This window comes from Rhinatrema bivittatum, chromosome 6 (assembly GCF_901001135.1).
Source record: "Rhinatrema bivittatum chromosome 6, aRhiBiv1.1, whole genome shotgun sequence".
Classification (NCBI taxonomy): Eukaryota; Metazoa; Chordata; class Amphibia; order Gymnophiona; family Rhinatrematidae; genus Rhinatrema; species Rhinatrema bivittatum.
In genome coordinates, this window is record NC_042620.1 from 86,600,309 (window position 1) to 86,622,408 (window position 22,100).

Here is a 22,100-nt window from a genome sequence, read left to right on the forward strand (position 1 = left end):
TTTCAACCCTATGGGGGCAATTCACGGATAACCCAGAGGTGCCCTTCAGCCCGAGCCAGGAGTTAGCCTGGACACGCTGGACACTCGACTAGTCAAGGCTGAGCTGAGGAGGAGGATATGTGAGGGAGTCCATAAGAAACTCCCTCAAACCACCTTAAAGGACCGGTAGCTGGCCCGGTCCTCCTTAAGGATCAACACTGCAAGGGATTATGGTCCAGGGGCATTTCCTTTAGCCAGGGTTTAAGTTGGCAACTCAGAGGGAGCTTGAGGAGGCCCTGGGAAGCAGAGAGAGCTACCAGTTGCAAGGTCCTCCCCTAACTAAAGGTTTGGGCATACCTAAAATAAGGTAAGCTATATTGTTCTGAAGTGAAGGCATGCCGCTGACTTGGTTGAGTTAAATCCACTGTAAATAAAGCGCACTGAAGTCACAGCCAGAGTCTACTTGGTGTTTCTTCTGGTTGTTATGAAGCCATTCACCACTCAAGCTACCACATATGGATAATGGGGGATTTTTGAAAATCCTTATTAGTGTTAATTGTTGGGTGTAATTGATGTGTCTATTTTGAAATACTTTATTGGTTTTTGGAAAATTGTTATGGGTTTTTAATTATTGAATGTTATTCTATTCATTAGTTTTGAATTATCTTTTCATTGGTATGGATTTACTAATTTTATTGTTTTATGAGGAATGGTAATGCTTCTGTTTTTCAATTGTTGCAGTGCATTCAGAATTTGGCTTATTGCAGTTTCCAGTTCAGTTTTTGTGTCTACATTTCTATTTATGGTCTCTTTATTCTGCATTTGAGGGTCTCTCTGTGTTTTGCATGTGTGACTGAAGTGAGGTATTCCAATAGTGTGTAGTTTCTATGTAGGGATCTATAGCAGTTTGGCATGTTCTGTTTTCCTAATAGGGGGTGTATTACTATTTCAGGTTTGGTGTAATATTTGTAGTGATAGCTTTCATAGATAGAGTTGTTACTGTTTGATTACTGACAGTTAGTATTGTTTAGATATAGAACATATTTTTGCATTTAATTCTGTTTTCTTGTGGCTCTCTGAAGGTCATGCCCATGCCCAAGATGTATTACAGTAGGTCTAATACTAAAATGCTTCCAAGTGTCTCTTGCTTTTTTTTTTTTTTTGCAGGGCTTTCTGCTTGGCACCATAGCAGTGCATGTAAATATAATACACATACTGTGTGTGAGTGATATTTTTACCTCAGAAGATTGGGTAAAATCTTTTATAAGTGCATCATTTTTAATTGTGTGTGATGGGGTGGGGGTTGCAAGACTGTAAGATTTTCCTAGGGCACCTAATACCCTTACACTGGCTATGGGCATTGCTGTACATTTAAGTCTCCCAACTCATGGGGTCATGTGTGTAATGGGTGAGGGGTGCAGTTGTTCACTTGGCCATAGGCGCTATATCGCCTGGCTACAGCTCTGCTCCCAAGGACCGGTAGGCCACCTCTGTGATCTGGTCTGTCTCAAAAGCAATGTGAATACTCCTTTAAAAAAGAGGGATCTCCTTGCACTTGCGAACATTTTCTGAGCTGTCTGAAATTGCAGTAGGGAACCCTACAAAGTTGGTAAATATCAGTTATCTTAAAGGATGTATCAGTATGTGATAGAATAAGGGCACTGGAAATACATGACCCCAAGGAGAATATTTTCCAGTACAACCCCACTGCTTATGCTCTGGAAACACACTCAGCTCCTCGTCTGTGTAACATGTCAGGGTCTATAAATACAAATACTCTTCTATAGATTCTTACAAAACTGTTATCCTGATCGTTCTTTAGGAATCTAAGTTCTGCTGGAGAGGAAGCACGTAAACAAATGCGATCTTGTGAAGGGCTGGTTGATTCCTTACTGTATGTTATCCAAACATGTGTCAACACATCAGATTATGACAGCAAGGTTTGTGCATATTTTAATTAAGAAGTTCAAAGGTACCAAATGTTTTATATATTGTCTAATGTGATTATTTCTTAATGTATATATAGTTTTAAATTTTTTAATGGAACTTTATAACTGCATCAGTGAGCATGACAGCTTAATTAAAACCTTAACTAAGTTTATGTATTGGCGAGTTCCGATTTTTTAGACTTGTAAAAGTCCTTCGTACACCACATACAAAGGTTTTACATGACCCCCCATAAAGTTTTCAGTTACAACTATACACGAATGTTGAATAGACAACTGCTAGTCTATTATCCATATATGTATTTTATATGGTATTTTGGTAAAACTAAGCCACACGTTCTTTGATAAAGTGTTTTCATTCCAGCTGCTTTCTGCAGGTTTAAAATGCCCCTGGGGATAATATTAATAGCAGGAGGTTTTTATTCTGTGTGTTCCAGACCGTAGAGAACTGTGTTTGCACACTGAGGAATCTATCATATCGTCTAGAATTGGAGGTGCCTCAGGCTCGGATGTTGGGCATAAATGAAATAGACGTCTTCATAGGCAAAGAGTCTCCTAGCAAAGATTCAGAGTCAAGTTGTTGGGGGAAAAAGAAAAAGAAGAAAAAAAGGCAACCACAAGATGATCAGGTGAGCACTGTACCCAGGCTATACAAAAATTGGCATTAGCGAAAAATAGCTGCATGATTAAGCAAACAGATTAACAAGGCAATATCAATGAAAAGCAATGAGGCTTGTGCTCAGTTTTGTTCAGAGTGCTTTAGCAAATTAACTTAAAGTAATTTGGTTTTGTTCCCAGTGGGATGGAGTTGGCCCAATTCCAGGATTTTCGAAGTCTCCCAAAGGCGTGGAAATGCTATGGCATCCCTCTGTGGTGAAACCATATCTAACCCTTCTAGCAGAAAGTTCCAACCCCGCTACATTAGAGGGCTCTGCTGGATCTCTCCAGAATCTTTCTGCAGGCAACTGGAAGGTACTGTATCACTACATTGTAATTGTTTTAGTAAAAACTTCTTAATGCACTTTTTTATCAAAGCCAAATTAAATTACTGATATATTGATTTGCACAAGACATAAATAATTAGAATAAAACAATTGCCACATATCTAAAACTGTAATCTTTTAACACTATAACAGAATACCAACATTTCAGTTTTTAAAAGCATTTTGATAGCATAATACCATTTTTCTTTCTTGGTTCACATCACTATTAATTGCTACTGTGTGATATTTATTTATTTAAGAGATTTATATTCCACTTAATACTGGACAACCATTCTAAGTATATCACAGTCATTTCACAAATTAAAATATCATGATCACACATCTGCAGCCCCTCATATTTCAGCAACCAAGTACATAATCTTTATTATACATCACCTTTCTTGGTGTGAGGAACAGGAGAGCCTTTCTAGTTTTAAAAGGATTTTTACCTCTTAAGTTTTCTTGGCAGTTGAGGTATAAGTCTTTTAGTTAACTCTCTGGCTTATCCAGTGCAGAAGTTTAATGCAGCCCAGGATAAAAAGTGGAGCAAATAATTTGTTTTTAAATCTTAAAAACATAGAGGTCCATTTACAGATGATGTGCAGAATGTTGCTGACTTCACTCTGCTGTTTTTCCTTGAAAATGATTCATTCCTGATATCAGCACACTGATTCCAGCAACTGGATGTCTCCCTTCTTGGGTCCCTTGGGTCTTAAAAAAAAAAAAAATAATTGTGCATCAAACTCTTCTGTTTAAAAAATTTTATTCAGTGTTATATGGAATGAAGAAGTACAAGGGAATATCCATTTCTTGCTAGTGAGATCAGCTCCTCTATCATACAGCAGTGCACAAAATGGAGGGAGCACTTGGCAACCAACACAAATGATAAACTTCCTTAAAAGCAAAGCACCTTTGCTAAATTACCAATTTTGGAGAAACTGATAAAACAAGGCACAAATTAGTATAACATACAATGACTTTAACATTGCTGTTAATTAACTCACTCTGAAGCAAATTTCCCATCTACTTTCTCTAAGGCTGTGTTGTCCAATCCTTTGATGCTACTTTTATCCCATTCAGACTACCTTAAATCATCTAATCTGTTCTTTTGTTTTTTGTTTTTAAATACTAATTAGATTCAAGCAAATATCTAAGAAGTAATGTTTAATAAGCATGAAGTTGATTAGAAGCTTTAAGTGATTTATTACAGAAGAACCAAATTGCAAAGGGGGGATAATTTTTAGAGTGATATTTATTTGGAGACCCTGAAACTAAAGTAGAGTATCAATGGTACTTTTGAGGCCTAACCATACAAATTAGAGGCTGTCGACCTGTTGGAAACTACTATTTATCATTTGGACCAAACTTATGAATAGTGAAAGTTCAATTCAGAATCAAGGCATGAGTATATCCTAATGACCACATTCTACTTGGTGCCTCTTCTCTTTATGTGGCTACTTAGCTACCCACACATTCCCATTTACATATGCTGCAATTATGTAACAAGAGGGCAGTTTTCACAAAACCATGGATATTTTTCTATCTGCATACGTTTTGCACATTCTCAAGAGAAACTATCCAAGTAGTTTCCTTTAGAAATTTGCTAAAGGTGTGCAGGTATAAAAGTACCCACAACCTCTGCCCCTGCTATTTCTGCAAATGGATTTAGGTGGGAGAAACAATGTGGGGCAGATTTTTAAAATTACACGCGGGGGGCACAGTTATGTGCGCTACCCGGCGCGCACAAATGTACACCCGATTTTATAACATGCGCTCGCTACCATGCGCATGTTATAAAATCCAGGGTCGGCGCGCGCAAGGGGATGCACACATGTGCACCTTGCGCATACCGAGCCCTAGGGGAGGCCCAATGGCTTTCCCCATTAACTCCAAGGCTGCTCCAAAATCGATGTGGCCTTGGAGGGAACTTTTTTTTGTTCCCCCCCCCCCCCCACCTTTCCCTCCCTTCCCCTATCTAACCTATCCCCCCCACCTTATTTTGTTGTTAAGCAGGTGTAACTTGCGTGCAACGGCTGTCTGCCGGTGCGACAGCCCCCCCCCCCCCACCAGACCACGGCCCTGCCCACACCCCGCCCATTTTTGCGAGCCCCAGGACATATGCGCGTCCCGGGGCATGTGCGCGCTGCCGAGCCTATGCAAAATAGGCTCGGCATGCGCAGGGGGGGGATTTGAGGGTTACACATGTAACTCATTTAAAATCCACCCCTGTGTGTACATTTGGAATATTCAGTGTGCATAATTTTCACTCCTGACCATTACACCTCTGGGCAATGCCTGCATTTGGAGCAGCAGAACAATTTTCAAACAAGGAATCTGGTGAGCTAACTCATTAGCTAACTAGCTAGATCCATGTGAAAATTGCCTCCACAGAGGTAATATAGCTTAAAGTAAGTGTTGCTTTAATTGGGAAAATTAAAATATATATATGCTTATTTCACAAAGAGACTGTAATTTTTACACAGGCGCGTGGTCGCATATGTGCATGCGTTTGCCAGCTCATGTCCAGAGACATGTCCATTTTATAACATATGCCCATATATGCATGCATATTATAAAATAGCCTGGATACACGTACACGTGTGCACAATTTTAAATGGATACGCACATGTCCGCGCAAATACAGCTTCTGCCGCTTAAGGGGGGGAATTTTATTAAGAGAAGCGTGCCAACACCATTTGCCAGTTTCCCAGTTCGTTCCCAGTTTTTCCAGTAAGAGAGAGGACTTCGAAACCCCCTAATTTAATAGCCACCCTTCCCCCCTGTTAGCCCTTAAAACCCAGCTGACTAGCCTAGATTATTTTTGTTTTATTACTTACATGCCATCCATAGCAGTAGTAAAGTTACATGGCAGGGGACCCCAGTGCGCGCCTGGGCACATAAGCACTGGTGCACATGTCTCTTGCTCTTCCCACAACATGCCCAGACCCCGCCCCTTTTTAGAATCTTTTCACTTGTGCGCGTCCATGGATGGCTTAAAGAATCCACTTGGCGCGCACTGGCCCAACTTGTGCGCATATCTCCCCGTTTTGGCATACGCAGGACTTTTACAATTCGTCTTTAAGTGTTCATAGCATGCATGATATAAATGTAAATAATATTTGAAAGAACATATATAATCTAATTAGAATAATTTTAGATATAAAAAAACTTCTTGTATACCTATGCATTAGATATATATGTATACCTATGCATTAGATATAAAAAAAACTTCTTGTATACCTATGCATTTTCTAAATTATTATTATACAGCATATACAAAGACATATAAAACATCTATACAAAGAACATATTTTAATATGGGATTTTTGCCTATTAAAATTAAATTTATCTCCAATCTACATTTTTTCCTTGAATAGTTTTATTCATTATTATTATCATAGATGAGGTACAACAAGATTTTAAAGATTTCTAATCTCTGCTTCTGAAAGACACATTATGGTACAAATTTAAAAAATTGTCTTTTTTTTTTTTTTTTTTAAGATTAACTGCCTTTTAAGGAGTTTGTAACCTCTGTTCGCCCCCAAATTAGGAATAAGTAATTTTAAAAGACAAGACCACCTCTTGTCAGCCACTGTTGGAACCTATTTAGTTTTGCTGCATACTGCATCCTTTCCTGGTTTCTTCCATGGTTGAGTATATGCCAGTCAGTAAAACCAGGAAGGCTCTGGCCCTATTCAGTGGTAACCCAAGACCAGTGTGGCGTGCTACTTGCAATCAAATCTTTTAAATCGTCATTACAGTTTTTAGATTTCTTCGGTTGGGAGGAAGAATCTGGCACATACTACTGACCTTTTAAATACAGGCCACATCCACAAAAAAAAAAAAAAAAGTCTTTGTTTCATTTTCTAACATAAAGTATCTCTTTTAAAGGTTTTGGTTGTTAAGCGTCAAGCATTGTCGTGAGTGAAAATACTTTCATATGTATACAAATCAATAATGTTGGCTTGCTAGTGATTGAGTTTTCTCTTCATAGTTTGCAGCATATATTCGAGCTGCAGTCAGAAAGGAAAAGGGGCTTCCAATACTGGTGGAACTGCTGAGAATGGATAATGACAGAGTTGTTTCTTCTGTAGCCACTGCTTTGAGAAATATGGCACTGGACTTCCGTAACAAGGAACTTATTGGTATGTATAAAATGTTAAGCGTGCAAGGAAAGAGTTGTAATGCAATATTTTCTCAGATATTTGTAAAACTTTGTTTTTTAGTTGGAGCTCTTCTGAGAATAAAAAATAGCAATAGCCATGTTTGCAATTTTTTTTTTTTTTTTTTTAATAAATGGATGTGGGTTAAACTGTCCATCAGCTACTGTAATAGAGTCGCAATCCATACTAAACTAGTTCCAAGATTATTGCGGTTAATATTCAGTGGCATTTAGTTGGATAGCTCACGTTATCCGGCTAAATACCGATTTTTTTTCAACATTAACCCCAAGTCATCCAGCTAAACTTTAGACAGATAACTATCTGTCTAAAATGTAATTATTCTCCTCTATCTCTTTTACTTCTTATAATCCCAGTTCATGAACCCTTGTTAATTGTAACTGCTTCTCTTCTCCACGTTTATTTATGTTTTTGGTTATATTTTTGCACCCATGTTTTCTGTAAACCGACATGATGAGAACGAGTTCTTGAATGCCGGTATAAAAAAACCTTAAATAAAATAAATAAATAAATAAAAATAGATGGATTACATAGGGGTGTTCTGGGTGCATTCCAGGGCAGATTTAAGTTAGCCAGCTAACTGATTATTGGGAGGCCAATATGCTGCCAGAGAATAAAGTTCTATTTAGGATATTTAGGGCTGTCTCTTTTTTTACTTTTTTTTTAACTTATCTGACTAACACTGGTCATACTGTTTAGGTCAGTGTTTCCCAACCTTTAGTTGGGAAACACTGACCTAAACAGTATGACCTAAACTGACAAGGCACAACTACATTAACAAAAATGTTATATGGCACACTATCCTCCATGGAGCAGGAAGGGAGGACATGGTGAGGATTCATATGGCCAAAAGAAGAGCTCTGGAAGCACTGAATGCCCCACCATCTCTGTTCCAAATTTTGAAACAGAAGGGGGGGGGGTGGGCAGAGACACACATTAACTGATCGTAATGGAGCAGCTTCCTCTTTATACAAGTGCAGGAGGAGGAGGAAGATGGTATGGTGTGGGCAGCTGGCTCAGTTACCTTATATAACAAATGTAGCTGCTAGCAAGGCTGGATTTAAGTTGCCAGTGCCTGTAGGCAATGGGGGTTAGGCTTGTCTGCATCCGCCATGCCCCCTTTCCCCATAGAGGCAGGAGATAATTCCTCCCCTATCTCCCCTGCTGAAATGATCCCCTCTTATGCCCTCTCTGCCCACACCTCTGTCATGGCATGGGCCTCACAACAGAAGAAGAAGTAGCAAGCAGAGCCAGGAAATTCAGCACAGGGTCTCCTGCAACGCTCATGCATTCACCGGCCCTGCAACACCTAGCCCACTCCCCCCACCCCCTTCCCACACAAGTTTCCTGTGACTATGGAAATACATTCAAGGAGAGGGAGTATCTGCTTGCTGCTGCTTCTGTTGTGGAGCCCATGCCACAACATAGAGGGGAGGGGAGTTGCTGTAAGAAGCAGCAGGCCTGGATTTAGGCATGCATCAATGGCAACAATGCTCTGGTGCATTATTTTAAAAAAAAAAATGGCACTAGAGGCCGTTGCATATGCTTAAATCTAGGCCTGGCTGCCAGAGCTTCTCCACTGCTGCTTCTACATCTCCCAACATCAGTCACATCCAGTGCTCAGTATACATTGTCCCCATCTCACTCAGCCAGGAGAGGTTAGAAAGACTCAGATGGAAACTTGAGAGCAGGTATATTTATTATTTTATTTTATTCTATTTAAAAAAAATTTCTTACCTGCCTTTCTAACGTTCAGGGCAGGGTACAATTAAAAACATCCATAAGGAGGTCATATGGTGCGGTGAGCCGGGGAGGATGCTGTTAACAGGAGCTCCAGGTGCCATCCCTGTTGTTGAGACATTTTTCTGCCCTACCTCTATTTTAAGTTACTGCAAACAGGGTGAATATTATGAATATGGACAAATTTATGGTGCCGCAGCTCCAGCCGAGAATGTCGACGCGACTGAGTAAGCTGAAAGAAAAAGCCTGGCCATTCGGAGACAATAAGGCCAACAGAGCAGAAGAAGAGAAAGAGACCTTGGATACGCTAATTGCAGAGCTAATGGCGGCCATAGTTTCGGTGTTGAAGAATCATTTTAATAAAATAGATGAAAACTTCACAGACGTCAAAGGTTCAATGATGGACATGGGCAAGAGTGTCATGGAAAAAGAGACTAGGATTTCGGCATTGGAAGATGACGGCCTCAACATGATGACACAGTTATAAGAGTCCTGAAAAACGGTGGTGCAGCAAACTGTAAAGATCAACAACCTAGAGAATCACTCTAGGAGGAACAATTTGAGATTTGTGGGTTTGCCAGAATCAGTTTTGAAAACTGATTTTGCTTCTGTCTTAGAATCCTGGCTACCCCAAGCAGTGGAACTGGAAGCCTTAGTGGGCAAGATCTTGGAGCACGCCTATCGTATTGAGCTGAAAGTTACACAAAGTTCCAAGTCGAGAGGTATCAAATAGCGATTTCTGAACTATGCCCACAAATTCCAGATATCGCAGGCCTATTGGTGGAAAAGAGATTACATTTCAAATCGGCAAGGTCTTATTGGTTCAGATTTCTCTGCGGAACTGGTCACTCAACAAAAGGCCTTTACATCTATATGCTCAGAGTCTGTTCAGAAAAACATTTACTTCTCTTTATTGTTCTCTGCTCATCTGCAGATGTAGATACACAGAAAAATTGTGAACTATGATTCTCCTGAAGATGCAGAGAAGATTTTGAATGGCTTGTGCAAAGCCTCTACAGTGGAGAGTTGAGACACTGAAAGTTTTTATCTTGTGTAGCTACATTATGCTGAGGACAGCTGAATTTGATTTGACTTTCCTCCTCCATTTGGAAAGTTTGAGGAAGGGTGCCTTCTTCTTTATCCACTGTTTACTCTTTTCTAATCTGAGAGTTATTTCTTGTTCACTCTACTGGTTGCCACATTTGAAATGTTTGCTGTAAGTGTAATAAATGGTGAATTAAGGGATGGCATCTGAACATGCTGGTCACCTCTGAGCCCTATCTGGAGTTATAGGGCATGGTATGGTTCATTCCTGGGAAGGAACGGGGTAAAAGAGGGGGAATGCAAGGGTTGGGAGGGGAGGAATGTGAGGGAGGTTTAAAGTTTGTATTGCTGAAGGTACAGAATGATTTTAGATTGATAAAGATACTGCATATAACTGAGATGGATAATGATGAGTGCCTGCCTGGAGAGATTGGTTCCTCAAAGATATATTGGTATTTTTGCAGAGATATGCTTTTATATTTTTTGTTTAATTTGTTTCTTACATGGAATGTGACGGAACTAGGCACACCTATAAAGAGGGAGAAAGCCTTAACTCTTCTCCATAGGTTACAGGGAGACATTGTATGTTTACAGGAGACCTACTTATCAGACGTGGAACATCTCAAATTGAGACGCAAATGGGTGGGTCACGTATTTTTGGTGTCAGGTTCTTCCAAACACTGCGGCATGGTGACTTTAATTAGTAAAAGGATAGATTTTCAAATGCACAAAGAATTAAGGACCCGGCTGGGAGGTTTCTTTTTGTTCAGGGTCCTTTAATGGGGAAAATATAATTCTTACATCCACTTTTGCACTGAATTCCTATGAGTACACTTTTTCTCTAATATTATGGCCAAAGTAGTAGAATTGGATAACAATCCTATTTGTTTGGGAGGGGATTTAAATTGTATTGTGGATCCTTTATATGATAGAGTTGCTGTTAGCCATAGGATACTAATGAGTAATAGAGTATCCCTGTTTTGTGCAAGCATCTGAAGGTGATTGAGGCTTGGAGGCTACTAAATCCCACAGTTCGAGACTACACACATCAAACAAGATAACATGATATTTATTTATTTATTTATTTTATTTATTTAGGTTTTTTATATACCGGCATTCATGACCAGGTCACATCATGCTGGTTTACATTGAAACAAGGGGTGCATAGAACAGTAAAACTAAACTTGTGCAAAGGGGAAGCAGTTACAAAAAAACAAGGGTAGAATGACTAGGAGAGAAACATAGGAACAGTGGGGAGTAAAAAGAATTGTAAGGGAAAAAAATAAATAACTTAATGAATATTTACAGTATTATTACAGGAGTTGGATGTGGTTATGAGTTGTCTGGGAAGGCTTGTTTGAAAAGCCAGGTCTTCAATCTTTTGCGGAAAGTTGGTAGGCAGGGTTCTAGGCGCAGATTTGTGGGGATGGAGTTCCAGAGTGAGGGCCCAGCTGTCGAGAATGCCCGATCTCTCGCCGTTGTGTCGGGTGGATTTTGTGTTCGGAACCTGGAGGGATCCTCGGTGGACTTCTCTGATCGGTCTTTGAGAGATATGAAAGCTGAGCGGATATTGAAGGTCCAGGGAGGTGTGGTGATGGATTGCCTTGTTGATGATGGTAATGGATTTGTAGAGGATTCTGGCTTCGATGGGTAGCCAGTGAAGATTTTTTAAGATGGGTGAGATGTGGTCTCTTCTTTTGGAATTTGTAAGGATTCTGGCCGCTGTGTTTTGTACCATCTGTAGTGGTTTGGTGTATGAAGATGGAAGGCCCAGAAGTATGGCGTTGCAATAATCTAATTTTGCGAAGATTATTGCTTGATATGTCTACTCAGATATGTCTACTCAGACTACATTTTGCTCTCAAAAGCCATAATTCCCTTAGTATCTAGGTAGTAATAGAAAATGTTGTGATCTCAGACTATGCCCCAGTGTCTTGTCTGGTGAGCTAGACTTCTAGAGAAAGTCATTTAAAGTTGTGGCACATGCTTCCAGAATTGTTGCAGGATGGAGCAATGGTTTGCCCAAACCAGGGTCCAACATGCTGATATTCATGTGCTATATTGGGAGACAGCCAAGGTGGTTTAAAGAGGGGAAATAATTGGATATGTGCCAACAAAACATAAATGATTAAATGCTAAAATATTTCTGTTGGATTCTCAATTGAAGCAATGTAAAGCTACTTTTCTTGCTAAGCCATCGGGAGCTTTGCGACAGGAGCTGAAACAATTGGAAACAGTGATGAATGACTTACTACATCAGCATGCTTCTAAGTTCTTATGGGAATAAGTCAGGTAGAATGTGAGACAACATTCATCCAAGTTTAATATTTTGGAGGACTCAAGGGGGAACACTGTCTGTACTGTCAGATATTTCACAGATATTCAATTCTATCAGAAACTTTACACAGCAGAACCTATGGAAATGGACAGGGTCAATGAATTTTTTGAAGACCTACAGGTCCCGCAAGTAAACAGAAGGACTTTACTAAATAGAACACTCCAATCACAGTGGCTGAGGTTCTTTGGGCTATCAGATCTCTCCCTTCATATAAGTCACCAAGATCAAATGGGCTGGATGCATGTTTTTATAAATCTTTAGGAGAATTGATTTCGTGCCCCCAGTCTCTTTTCAGGTTATTTCCTGTCCAGAAGGGCTATAAGCTAAGTATATATTACTGCCTTAAATCTCTGAAATATATAGCCAAAGCATTTTGTATATTTGCATTGTTGGTGTGTCTTTGAGGGGATTGCTGAGACTGCAGCACTGAAGGGCAGAAAGTGTGGAGTATTGATATTGATTGTTAGCAGTGGAAAAGAGGGAAAAAAATAAAACTACTCACCTAACAATAGGCAGCTTTTCTTGGGGGTGGGGCTGATCCTAATCGGTAATAGACAGATAGTCTTGTGAATAGCAAGGGCAAGTGCCAGTCTCTTTTCAGGTCCTGTCTAGAAGGGCTTCAAGCTAAGTGCATATTACTGCCTTAAATCTCTGAAATATGTAGCCAAAAATGTTTGTATATTTGCATTGTTAGTGTATCTTTGAGGGGATTGCTCAGACTGCAGCACCGAAGGGCAGAAAATGTGGAGTATTGATAATGATTGTTACTAGTGCTGAAAGAGAGGATTAAAAAAAAAGCTTCACTTAAATATACAGAGATCCTACAAAATCCCAAAAAACTCCATGTAAGCTAAAATTATAGTAGCTAATATCAAGTGTTTAATTCCCTCCCACCCTACCCATCTCCTCACCGGCCACAGGGCTTATTCTTCTGATATAGTCTGGCTGGGATAAATAATTGGTAACAATAATTTGGTAATTCTTTAGGTGTTCTCTATCAAATCAAATGAGAAAATTGAGGACTATTAAATGTAACAATTATGGAGCCTTTATCTTGAGGCAAATCATCTGGAAACCTAGGACTTGCCCCATTTGTTCATAACTCTTTTCTATGAAAAAAGAGTTGGCTCACCTTAAAGCTAAATTAGCTACAATTAAAAAAAAGTATTAACTGACTACCAAGGAATCCTCACCCACTTTACAGCATTCAGGAATCGTTTCCCCATTACCACAGAAAATTCAGAAACCCAGAAAAAAGTGGTTTACAGTGGGCTCAGGTAGAATAAGACCTATGACCCAAAGTCACCCATTCTTCACAATTGTGCAGCCTACATGCCCCCCCTACACACACACACACACACTCTTCTAAAGACCATATAGAAACCCAAGAACAAATGGATTACAGTGGGCTCTGGTAGAATAAGACCTGTGATGCAGAGATACCCACTCTCTTAAGTGACACAAGTACAAAATACCTTCTCTATATTAGATAATGAAGAAGCTCTAGTGATGGAGATGTAAGTGGTATCTGAAAGAAAAGAAGAAACCCAATGCATGCAGAAATTCCATAATACAACCAATAACCATAAAATAAAACTCATTGTGCTGGATGACTCTGTCATCAGAGGCACTAATTTTGGAACTCTTTTCGTGGGGAACACTATGGTTCCAGGATCATCAGCTGGTAGAAATGCTATTCAGACAGTCAGTGCAATCAAAGAAGAAGGTAAGAATTCTGAAATTGACATTATCATCTATTATTGTCAAGATAAATAACAAAGAGTCCCACACCATCGAATCCAAAAGGGGGGTACCACAAGGATCATCCCTCTCCCCGACCCTTTTCAATATTTATCTGCTCCCACTCTGTCAACTTCTTACTAACCTTAAGCTAAGACATTACCTATACGCGGATGATATTCAAATCCTCATCCCTATAGAAGATTCCCTACACAAAGCCATATCATTCTGGAATAAATGTCTGTTAGCTATCAACAATCTACTCACCAGCATCAACTTGGTTCTAAACAAAAACAAAACTGAAATCCTCATCATAACACCGGAAAACTATACCCCCTCCCCACTTTCTACCACTAACCAACATCCGGACACCACAGGGCTCTCCACCACGCAACAAGTTAGAGACCTGGGAGTCATCTTAGACAGCAAACTCTGCCTCAACAAATTCGTCAACAACACAACAAAAGAATGTTTCTTTAAACTTCAAACATTAAAGAAACTCAAACCTCTCCTCCTTTACAGAGACTTCCGCATGGTCTTACAAGCCATCATACTCCCAAAGCTGGATTACTGTAACTCCCTCCTCCTAGGCCTACCAGCATGCACCATCAAACCACTTCAGATGGTCCTGAACGCCTCTGCAAGAATTCTATCAAATGCCAAAAAAAGAGATCATATCACCCCAATTCTCCACCATCTCCACTGGCTTCCGATTAAATACAGGATCCAGTTCAAATCTTTAATGATGATACATAAGGCCTTACACAACATCGCACCTCTCAACCTAACATTTCAAATTCAATTTCACACATCCGTGAAACCAACCAGAAGCGCCTATCAAAACAGACTAATCACACAACCGACGAAATCCATTTTGAGGAAACGTGCATTATCCACAGCTGGCCCATCACTTTGGAACTCGCTCCCTCCAGACCTTCGTTTGGAAACATGCCACTCTACATTTAAAAAGAAACTTAAGACTTGGCTGTTCAAACAAGCTTTCCCCTAGAGCCAAGAACACGAAGAAAAGTCTTTTCAAGCCCACAACGATTTATTCAGATCTATTATTTTATTCCTTTCAATCAGAAATTTACACATGCTGACTTCATACATACTACATACATTTACTCATATTGACTTCATATTTTTCCATGTTATTCATTGATTTATTAACTGCTTGTTTATTAACGGTTAAATATCATACACTATTTGCTTACTTCAATTAATTTATGCAATATATAAACTTGCTTACTTAGATTTGTTCTATGTAAAAACTTCTTTTTTTTATGTTCTATGTTCTATGTAAACCGCTATATTTTAGCGATAGTTACTGTTCTTTGTAAACCGGGGTGATATGTATACTATACAGGAACCTCCGGTATATAAATTATTTAAATAAATAAATAAAATAATCTGGGAACCAATAACCTTGCTATAAACAACATCCAAGCAGTATAGAGAGATTTCAAGACTCCGGCGAAGCAGATTAGTCACATGACAAAGACAATTGCCTTATCAGAAGTGTTACCTGTTCATGGAAAGGGGAAAGAGAGGCTAAGCCATATAGATAACTTCAGTGCATGGCTCAAAACATGGTGTAAGGAAGACAATTTTGGATATATTGGGGGCTAGGGCCATGTATAGAACAGTAAATGGCTCTATGTCAAAGATGGCTTACATACCGTATTTTTCGCTCCATAAGACGCACTTTTTTTCCCCCAAAGGTGGGGGGAAAATGTATGTGCGTCTTATGGAGCGAATATAAAAAAAAAACCAAACAAAATCTAACAAACCCCCCCCGACTCCCCCAAGACCTGCCGACTTAATTTCCTATAACCCCCCCCCCCCCCTCATGACCTGACAAATTAATTTCCTGCAACCCCCCACCCTCCTGACCCCCCCCCCAAGACCTGCCAAACGTCCCTGGTGGTCCAGCGGGGGTCCGGGAATGATCTCCTGGGTGTGGGCCGTCGGCTGCCAGTAAACAAAATGGCGCCGACGGCCCTATGCCCTCACTATGTCACTGAGACCGACCAATAGCAGCGGTCGGTCTCAGTGACATAGTGAGGGCATAGGGCCGTCGGCGCCATTTTGTTTACTGGCAGCCGACGGCCCTATGCCCACACTATGTCACTGAGACCGACCGCTGTTATTGGTCGGTCTCAGTGACATAGTGTGGGCATAGGGCCGTCGGCTGCCAGTAAACAAAATGGCGCCGACGGCCCTATGCCCTCACTATGTCACTGAGACCGACCAATAGCAGCGGCCGGTCTCAGTGACATAGTGAGGGCATAGGGCCGTCGGCGCCATTTTGTTTACTGGCAGCCGACGGCTCACGCCCAGGAGATCGTTCCCGGACCGCTCCTGGACCCCCGCTGGACCACCAGGGACGTTTGGCAGGTCTTGGGGGGGTCAGGAGGGTGGGGGGTTGCAGGAAATTAATTCGGCAGGTCTTGGGGGGGTCAGGAGGGTAGGGGGTTGCAGGAAATTAATTCGGCAGGTCTTGGGGGGTCAGGGGGATGGAGGTTGTTAATTTAAAGGGTTGGGATGGGGGGGGTTTGGGGGTTCCCAGAGAAAGAAAAGTTTTCTGATCTGGGGAGTGGACCGAAATGGCCCTCCCCAGACCCGAAAACAAAATGGGGAGAAAAAAAAAAAGCTATGCACTCCCCTAATTTGCTCCATAAGACGCCCAGACGCAGAGCCGGTTTAGCACAATTTTTTTTTTTTTTAATTTTCCCCCCTCTGAATCCTAGGTGCGTCTTATGGTCAGGTGCGTCTTATGGAGCGAAAAATACGGTATGTCTATGGTAGGAAAAAAGATCCTAAATAATAAATTCAAATCCTATGCCAAAAAGCATTTAATCTAGAGGGCAGGGGTAGCAGAAGGAAATTGGAATGTCATTCCCCCCCCATCCCCCCAGATCTCAAAGAAATGGGTGAAGAGGACAACAAAAGTCAGTTGAATAAGGCACAAAATAAGTCCAAGAAGAGCAGTAACCTGAAGGAGAGAAGCTGAAAAGCTATGAGCACAGATGCAATAAAATCCCAGACATGCAAGCTCTAATGGTAGAAGCAGATCTGGACATCATTGCTGTTACAGAAACATGGTCTACGAGGCCACATGACTGGGATATAGCAATCCCTGGCAATAATGTAAGAAAGGACAGAGAGAACAGGAAAGGGGGAGGAGTAGCACTTTATGTCAGAAGCAATATCCAAGCAATTGAAAAGCAAGGGATGTGGATAGGGAAAAAGCATTATCAGCTAGCCTGAAAAATGAAGATGCTGCTTCCAATTTACATCGGTGTGGTCTATAGGCCTCCAATTCAGACAGAAGAGCTAGAAAGAGATCTGATTGAAGACATCAAAAAGACGGGAAAGAAGGGAGAAGTGTTGCTCATTGGAGGTTTTAATTTTATTTATTTATTTTATTTATTTAACAGTTTTATATACCGACCTTCATAGTAAATAACCATATCGGATCGGTTTACAATTAACAAGAATAAAAAACTGGGGTAACTGCCAGATGAAGAGTGGGTAATCTGCCAGATGAAAAAAAACTGGGGTAATCTGCCAGATGAAGACTGGAGTATCCATTCTGTGGATGCCCTCCAAGGGAGCTATGCTCAATCAAATGTATTGGATCAGTCGAGGGATAGTGTAATCCTGGACCTACTGCCTACAAATGGGGATAATGTCTATAATGTCTGAACAGGTGCCCACCTTAGTACAAGTGATCATCAGTCTGTATGGTTCGATATTGTGAAAAAGATTCCAAGAGGTCACACGAAGACTCAAGTTTTGAATTTCAAATATACAGACTTTGACAAATGGGGATGTACCTGGAGAAAGAATTAGAAGACTGGGAGAAAATGGGCAAGGTGGAACAACAGTGGGCTCAATTAAAAGGAGCTATTATAAAGGCAACAAATCTATATGTAAGAAAACTTCAAGGAAAAAGAAAACAATTTGGTTCTCAAAGGAGATGACTGCAAAAATAAAGGCAAAAAGATCAGCGTAAGGAAGTATAAAGGATCCCAAAAAGAGGAAAAGAGGGAACAATACCTGGTGAAAATGAGGGAGACAAAAGAAATCAGAAAAGCAAAAGTTCAAACAGAAGAAAGGATTGGCCAAGAGATAGAGAGGCGACAAAATATTTTTCAGATATACAAGAGAAAGAAGGAAAGCCCGAATATAATGAAATTGAAAGGTGACAAGAAGCAATGTGCCAAGACAGACAAGAAAATGGCGGAAATATTAAATAAATACTTCAGTTCTGTGTTCACTAAAGAAGACCCTAGAGAAGGACTGTTGCTGGTTGACAAGACCATAGAAGAGAATGGGCTAGATGCAACTCCTTTTATAGAAGCATATGTATGGGAAGAGCTAGGAAAACTGAATGTGGACAAGAGGATGGGGCCGGATGAGGTAGATCCTAGGATACTACGAGAACTCAGATGTTCTGGTGGGTCCACTAAATGACCTGTTCAATAGATCCCTGGAAGTGGGAATGGTGCCACGAGATTGGAGAAGAGTAGTTGTGGTTCCGCTTCATAAGAGTGATAGCAAAGAGGAGGCTGGTATATACAGGCCAGTTAGCCTCACCTCAGTGGCTAAATTAATGGAGACTCTGCTGAAAGAAAGGATACTGAACTATCTACAATCCAGTAAATTACTGGACCCAAGGCAGCGTGGATTCACCAGAGGAAGGTCCTGTCAGACAAATCTGATTTTTTTTTGATTGGTTGTCTAGAGAATTGGATCAAGGAACAGTAATCAATGTCATCTATTTGGATTTCAGCAAAGCTTTTGATACCGTCCCACATAGGAGGCTTGTGAACAAAATGAGAAGCTTCGGAGTGAGCACCAAGGTGGTGGAGTGGATTACAAACTGGCTCACTGATAGGAACCAGTGTGTAATGGTAAATAGAACTTACTCTGAAGAGAGAGCCATGTTAAGTGGAGTGCAACAGGGATCGGTGTTGGGACTGGTTCTGTTCAATATCTTTGTGAGTGACATTGCAGAAGGGATAGATGGTAAAGTTTGTCTATTTGCGGATGTTACCAAGATCTGTAACAGAGTAGACACGCCTGAAGGAGTAGAGAGAATGAAAAGTGATTTACAAAAGCCTGAAGCGTGATTGAAGATTTGGCAGCTGGGATTCAGTGCCAAGAAGTGCAAAGTCATGCGTCTAGGATGCAGTAATCCCAAAGATCTGTAGGAGATGGGGGGAAAGGCTGATGTGCATGGACCAAGAGCGGGATCTTGGGGTGATAGTCTCTGGCGATCTGAAGATGGAAAGCAATGTGACAAGGCGATAGCTAAAGCCATAAGAATGTTCGGCTGCATAGAGAGGAATAACCAGTAAGAAAATGGAGGTGGTGATGCCCTTGTATAGGTCCTTGGTGAGACCTCACCTAGAGTAGTGTATCCAGTTCTGGAGCCCTTATCTCAAAAAGGATAGAGAGAGGATGAAGGTGGACCAGAGAAGGGCTACCAAAATGATGTGGGGTCAGTATCAGAAAACCTATGAGGAAAAACTGAAGGATATGAATATGTATACCCTGAAAGAGAGGAGGCGCAGGGGTGATATGATACAGACCTTCAGGTATCAAAGATTTTAATGATGTGCAAACGTTAAACCTTTTCCGTTGGAAAGAAATCAGTAAAACTAGGGGTCATGAAATGAAATTCCAGGGAGGACATCTCAGAAACATCAGAAAATATTTCTTCATGTAAAGGGTAGTGGGTGCCTGGATTGCCCTTCTGGAGGAGGTAGTGAAAATCAAAACCATGAAAGAATTCAAAAGGTCCCTAAAGGCTAAATGATGGAAATGAAGAAAAGAGTGCATAAAGTAACTTGATGGTGCAGCAGTTTTTACCCTTAACCTAATAAGCCTTGATACTGTTGATGCAACTCCATCATTGCTCTCTGCTTCAAAGGCAGGGGGAAAAGGGGAATTTGATTCGTACAGCAACCATGAGTCCAGACTTTTATGGTCTGAGGAAACAAGTATTGGGGTAACTTGCTGGTGTGGCAGTTACTACCCTTAACCAATTAGACTGATACTTTGATGCAACTCAGCATTGCTCTCTACTTCAATGGCAAGGCATAACAGGGAATTGGTTTCAACAGCAATCAACGAGGGCCCTGACTTTTATGGTCTGGGAAACTGATAAGCATGGGGTAACCTACATAGCACAGCAGATACTATCTTTAAGCTTACTGGGCAGATTGGATGGACCATTTGGTCCTTTTCTGCCATCATTTTTGTTTCTCTGAAAGACCTCTTTGAGAGGAAGTGTGACGAAGGGTCTTGTTGCCATAGTGGCATGGTTCCTGTTATCTTTTGCTTGTAAGTTGTAAGGTTGAAAAGGCGTTTGACAAAGTGGCATGGCCTTTACTATTTGTGAGTCTGGGTGCTTTTGGTTTTTCAGATAGAATATTGCAGTGCATCCAACCTTTATATGCTAATCCATGTGCCAGGATCTGTATTAATGGTATCTTACTGGACAGTTTAATTTACATAGCGGTACCCAACAGGGATGCCCCCTTTCCCCTTTATTATTTATTCTTTCGGTAGAGCCTTTCATATGCAAAAATCTCCCTTAATTACAAGCATACAGATTCAACAGGAGCATATAATATCTTTGTTTGCAGATGATATTCTTTTACTCTTTCTAATGCCATGGTTTCCTTACCTGCTGTCCTCTAGTTTCTCAATATGGTACTATATCTGGCTTCAAACTGAATCTGGACAAAACTGAGGCATTGGATGTTTTGGGTCATCTTAAGGATGCATGGTTGAATTTTCCAATTAAATGGGCCAGTGGTCAAATTAGGTACCTGGGATTGAATATTCATAACTATCCTAAATGGTAGTATGGTATTAACTATACTCCTGTGTTTGAAAGAATCCGAATTAGGTTGGAAAGCTGGACTTCACTCCCGCTATCTTTTCAAGGTAGAATTGCCCTAGTAAAAATGATGCTGGCTCCATAATTATTATATCTTATTCTAATGTTGCCGATGCCACTGCTTACTAAAATTATTAACTTGGTAAATCGTTTGTTTGGAAGATTTTTTTTGGAAATGTAAAAAGGCCAGAATTGCTTATAAGACTTTAATTCCTAAGGACAAAGGGGATATGGGAGCCCCAAATTTTTGTCTGTACTCAGTAGCTGTTGCGTTGAGAATTGTGGGGGATTGGTTACTGAGCCAGAATAATTTTCCTGATCTTATTGTTTATACTGGCATGCTTTCTCCTTGGAATTTGAAAGAGCTGCTCAATTCTTCATTGAAAGAATTGCCCTCTAGGATTATGTTATCTGTGGTTATATGGCCTGTAGTAAGAGCATGGCAAATACTGTGAGAGTGGATGTTGTTTGCAAGGGGTGCATCTCCCTTTCTGCCTCGTTCTGGACATCACTATTTTCAAAGTAGTGCAATTGGATGGAAAAGCCTACATACCTTGTTGGGACGGGAATGGATGTTGCGAGGTTTTCTTACTCCAGACTCATTGCAACTGATATATTTCCAACAGTGAATGGATCAAAAAGGGTTCAGGAATTCAAACTATTTAACCTATATGCAAATAAAACATTTTTATAGTTTTATTATGAAGTCTTCAGATTTGCCCATTTCCTCGCCATCCTTTATGGCTCTTATGCGGCTATTCAAATCTCCTAAGGAGTTACTATCTCATTTATATAAATTCTTACAGCTTTATCAAGGATATCAGGTTGATCAACAGTTAAATCAAATCTGGGCACACGATTTAACAATGAGTATGAATAAAAAAATATTGGAGTATTTTGCCCAGGTATATGGAGCTATGATAAATGTAAACCTAAAGGAATTGCAATACAGGGTGGTTAATAGAATTTTGGTTTCCCTTGCTCAAGCATGTCTTATGGGGATTATTGGTTTGTCCAAAAATCCCTGTCTTCAATCTTTCATCACGCAATCTATCCCCTACTGAACTTTGTTTATTACATCGGGGACTCTCTTTTGTTCCTACCCAAAAAGGGGACTTGTTTGATCTTCAGGTTCATTTACACCGTTTTTTTCAGACACTAAAACTTAAGCTGTTTTTTGAGGATTTCCCACCATCCTCTGATTTATCTGTTGTGCATACTAAATCTAAA

At 40.4% G+C, this 22,100-nt stretch overlaps 1 protein-coding gene across 7 annotated transcripts in view; it reads left to right on the forward strand.

Annotated features, from left to right (window-relative positions):
* The window catches only part of PKP4 (plakophilin 4), a 578,155-nt gene that overhangs the window by 490,037 nt on the left and 66,018 nt on the right, over positions 1–22,100 (forward strand). For all 7 annotated transcript variants that reach the window (XM_029605541.1, XM_029605538.1, XM_029605537.1 and 4 more), the window contains 4 exons: positions 1,802–1,919; positions 2,363–2,554; positions 2,724–2,897; positions 6,903–7,053. In XM_029605541.1, the coding sequence (XP_029461401.1) occupies positions 1,802–1,919; positions 2,363–2,554; positions 2,724–2,897; positions 6,903–7,053 (635 nt within the window). The remainder of the gene's footprint in view (positions 1–1,801; positions 1,920–2,362; positions 2,555–2,723; positions 2,898–6,902; positions 7,054–22,100) is intronic.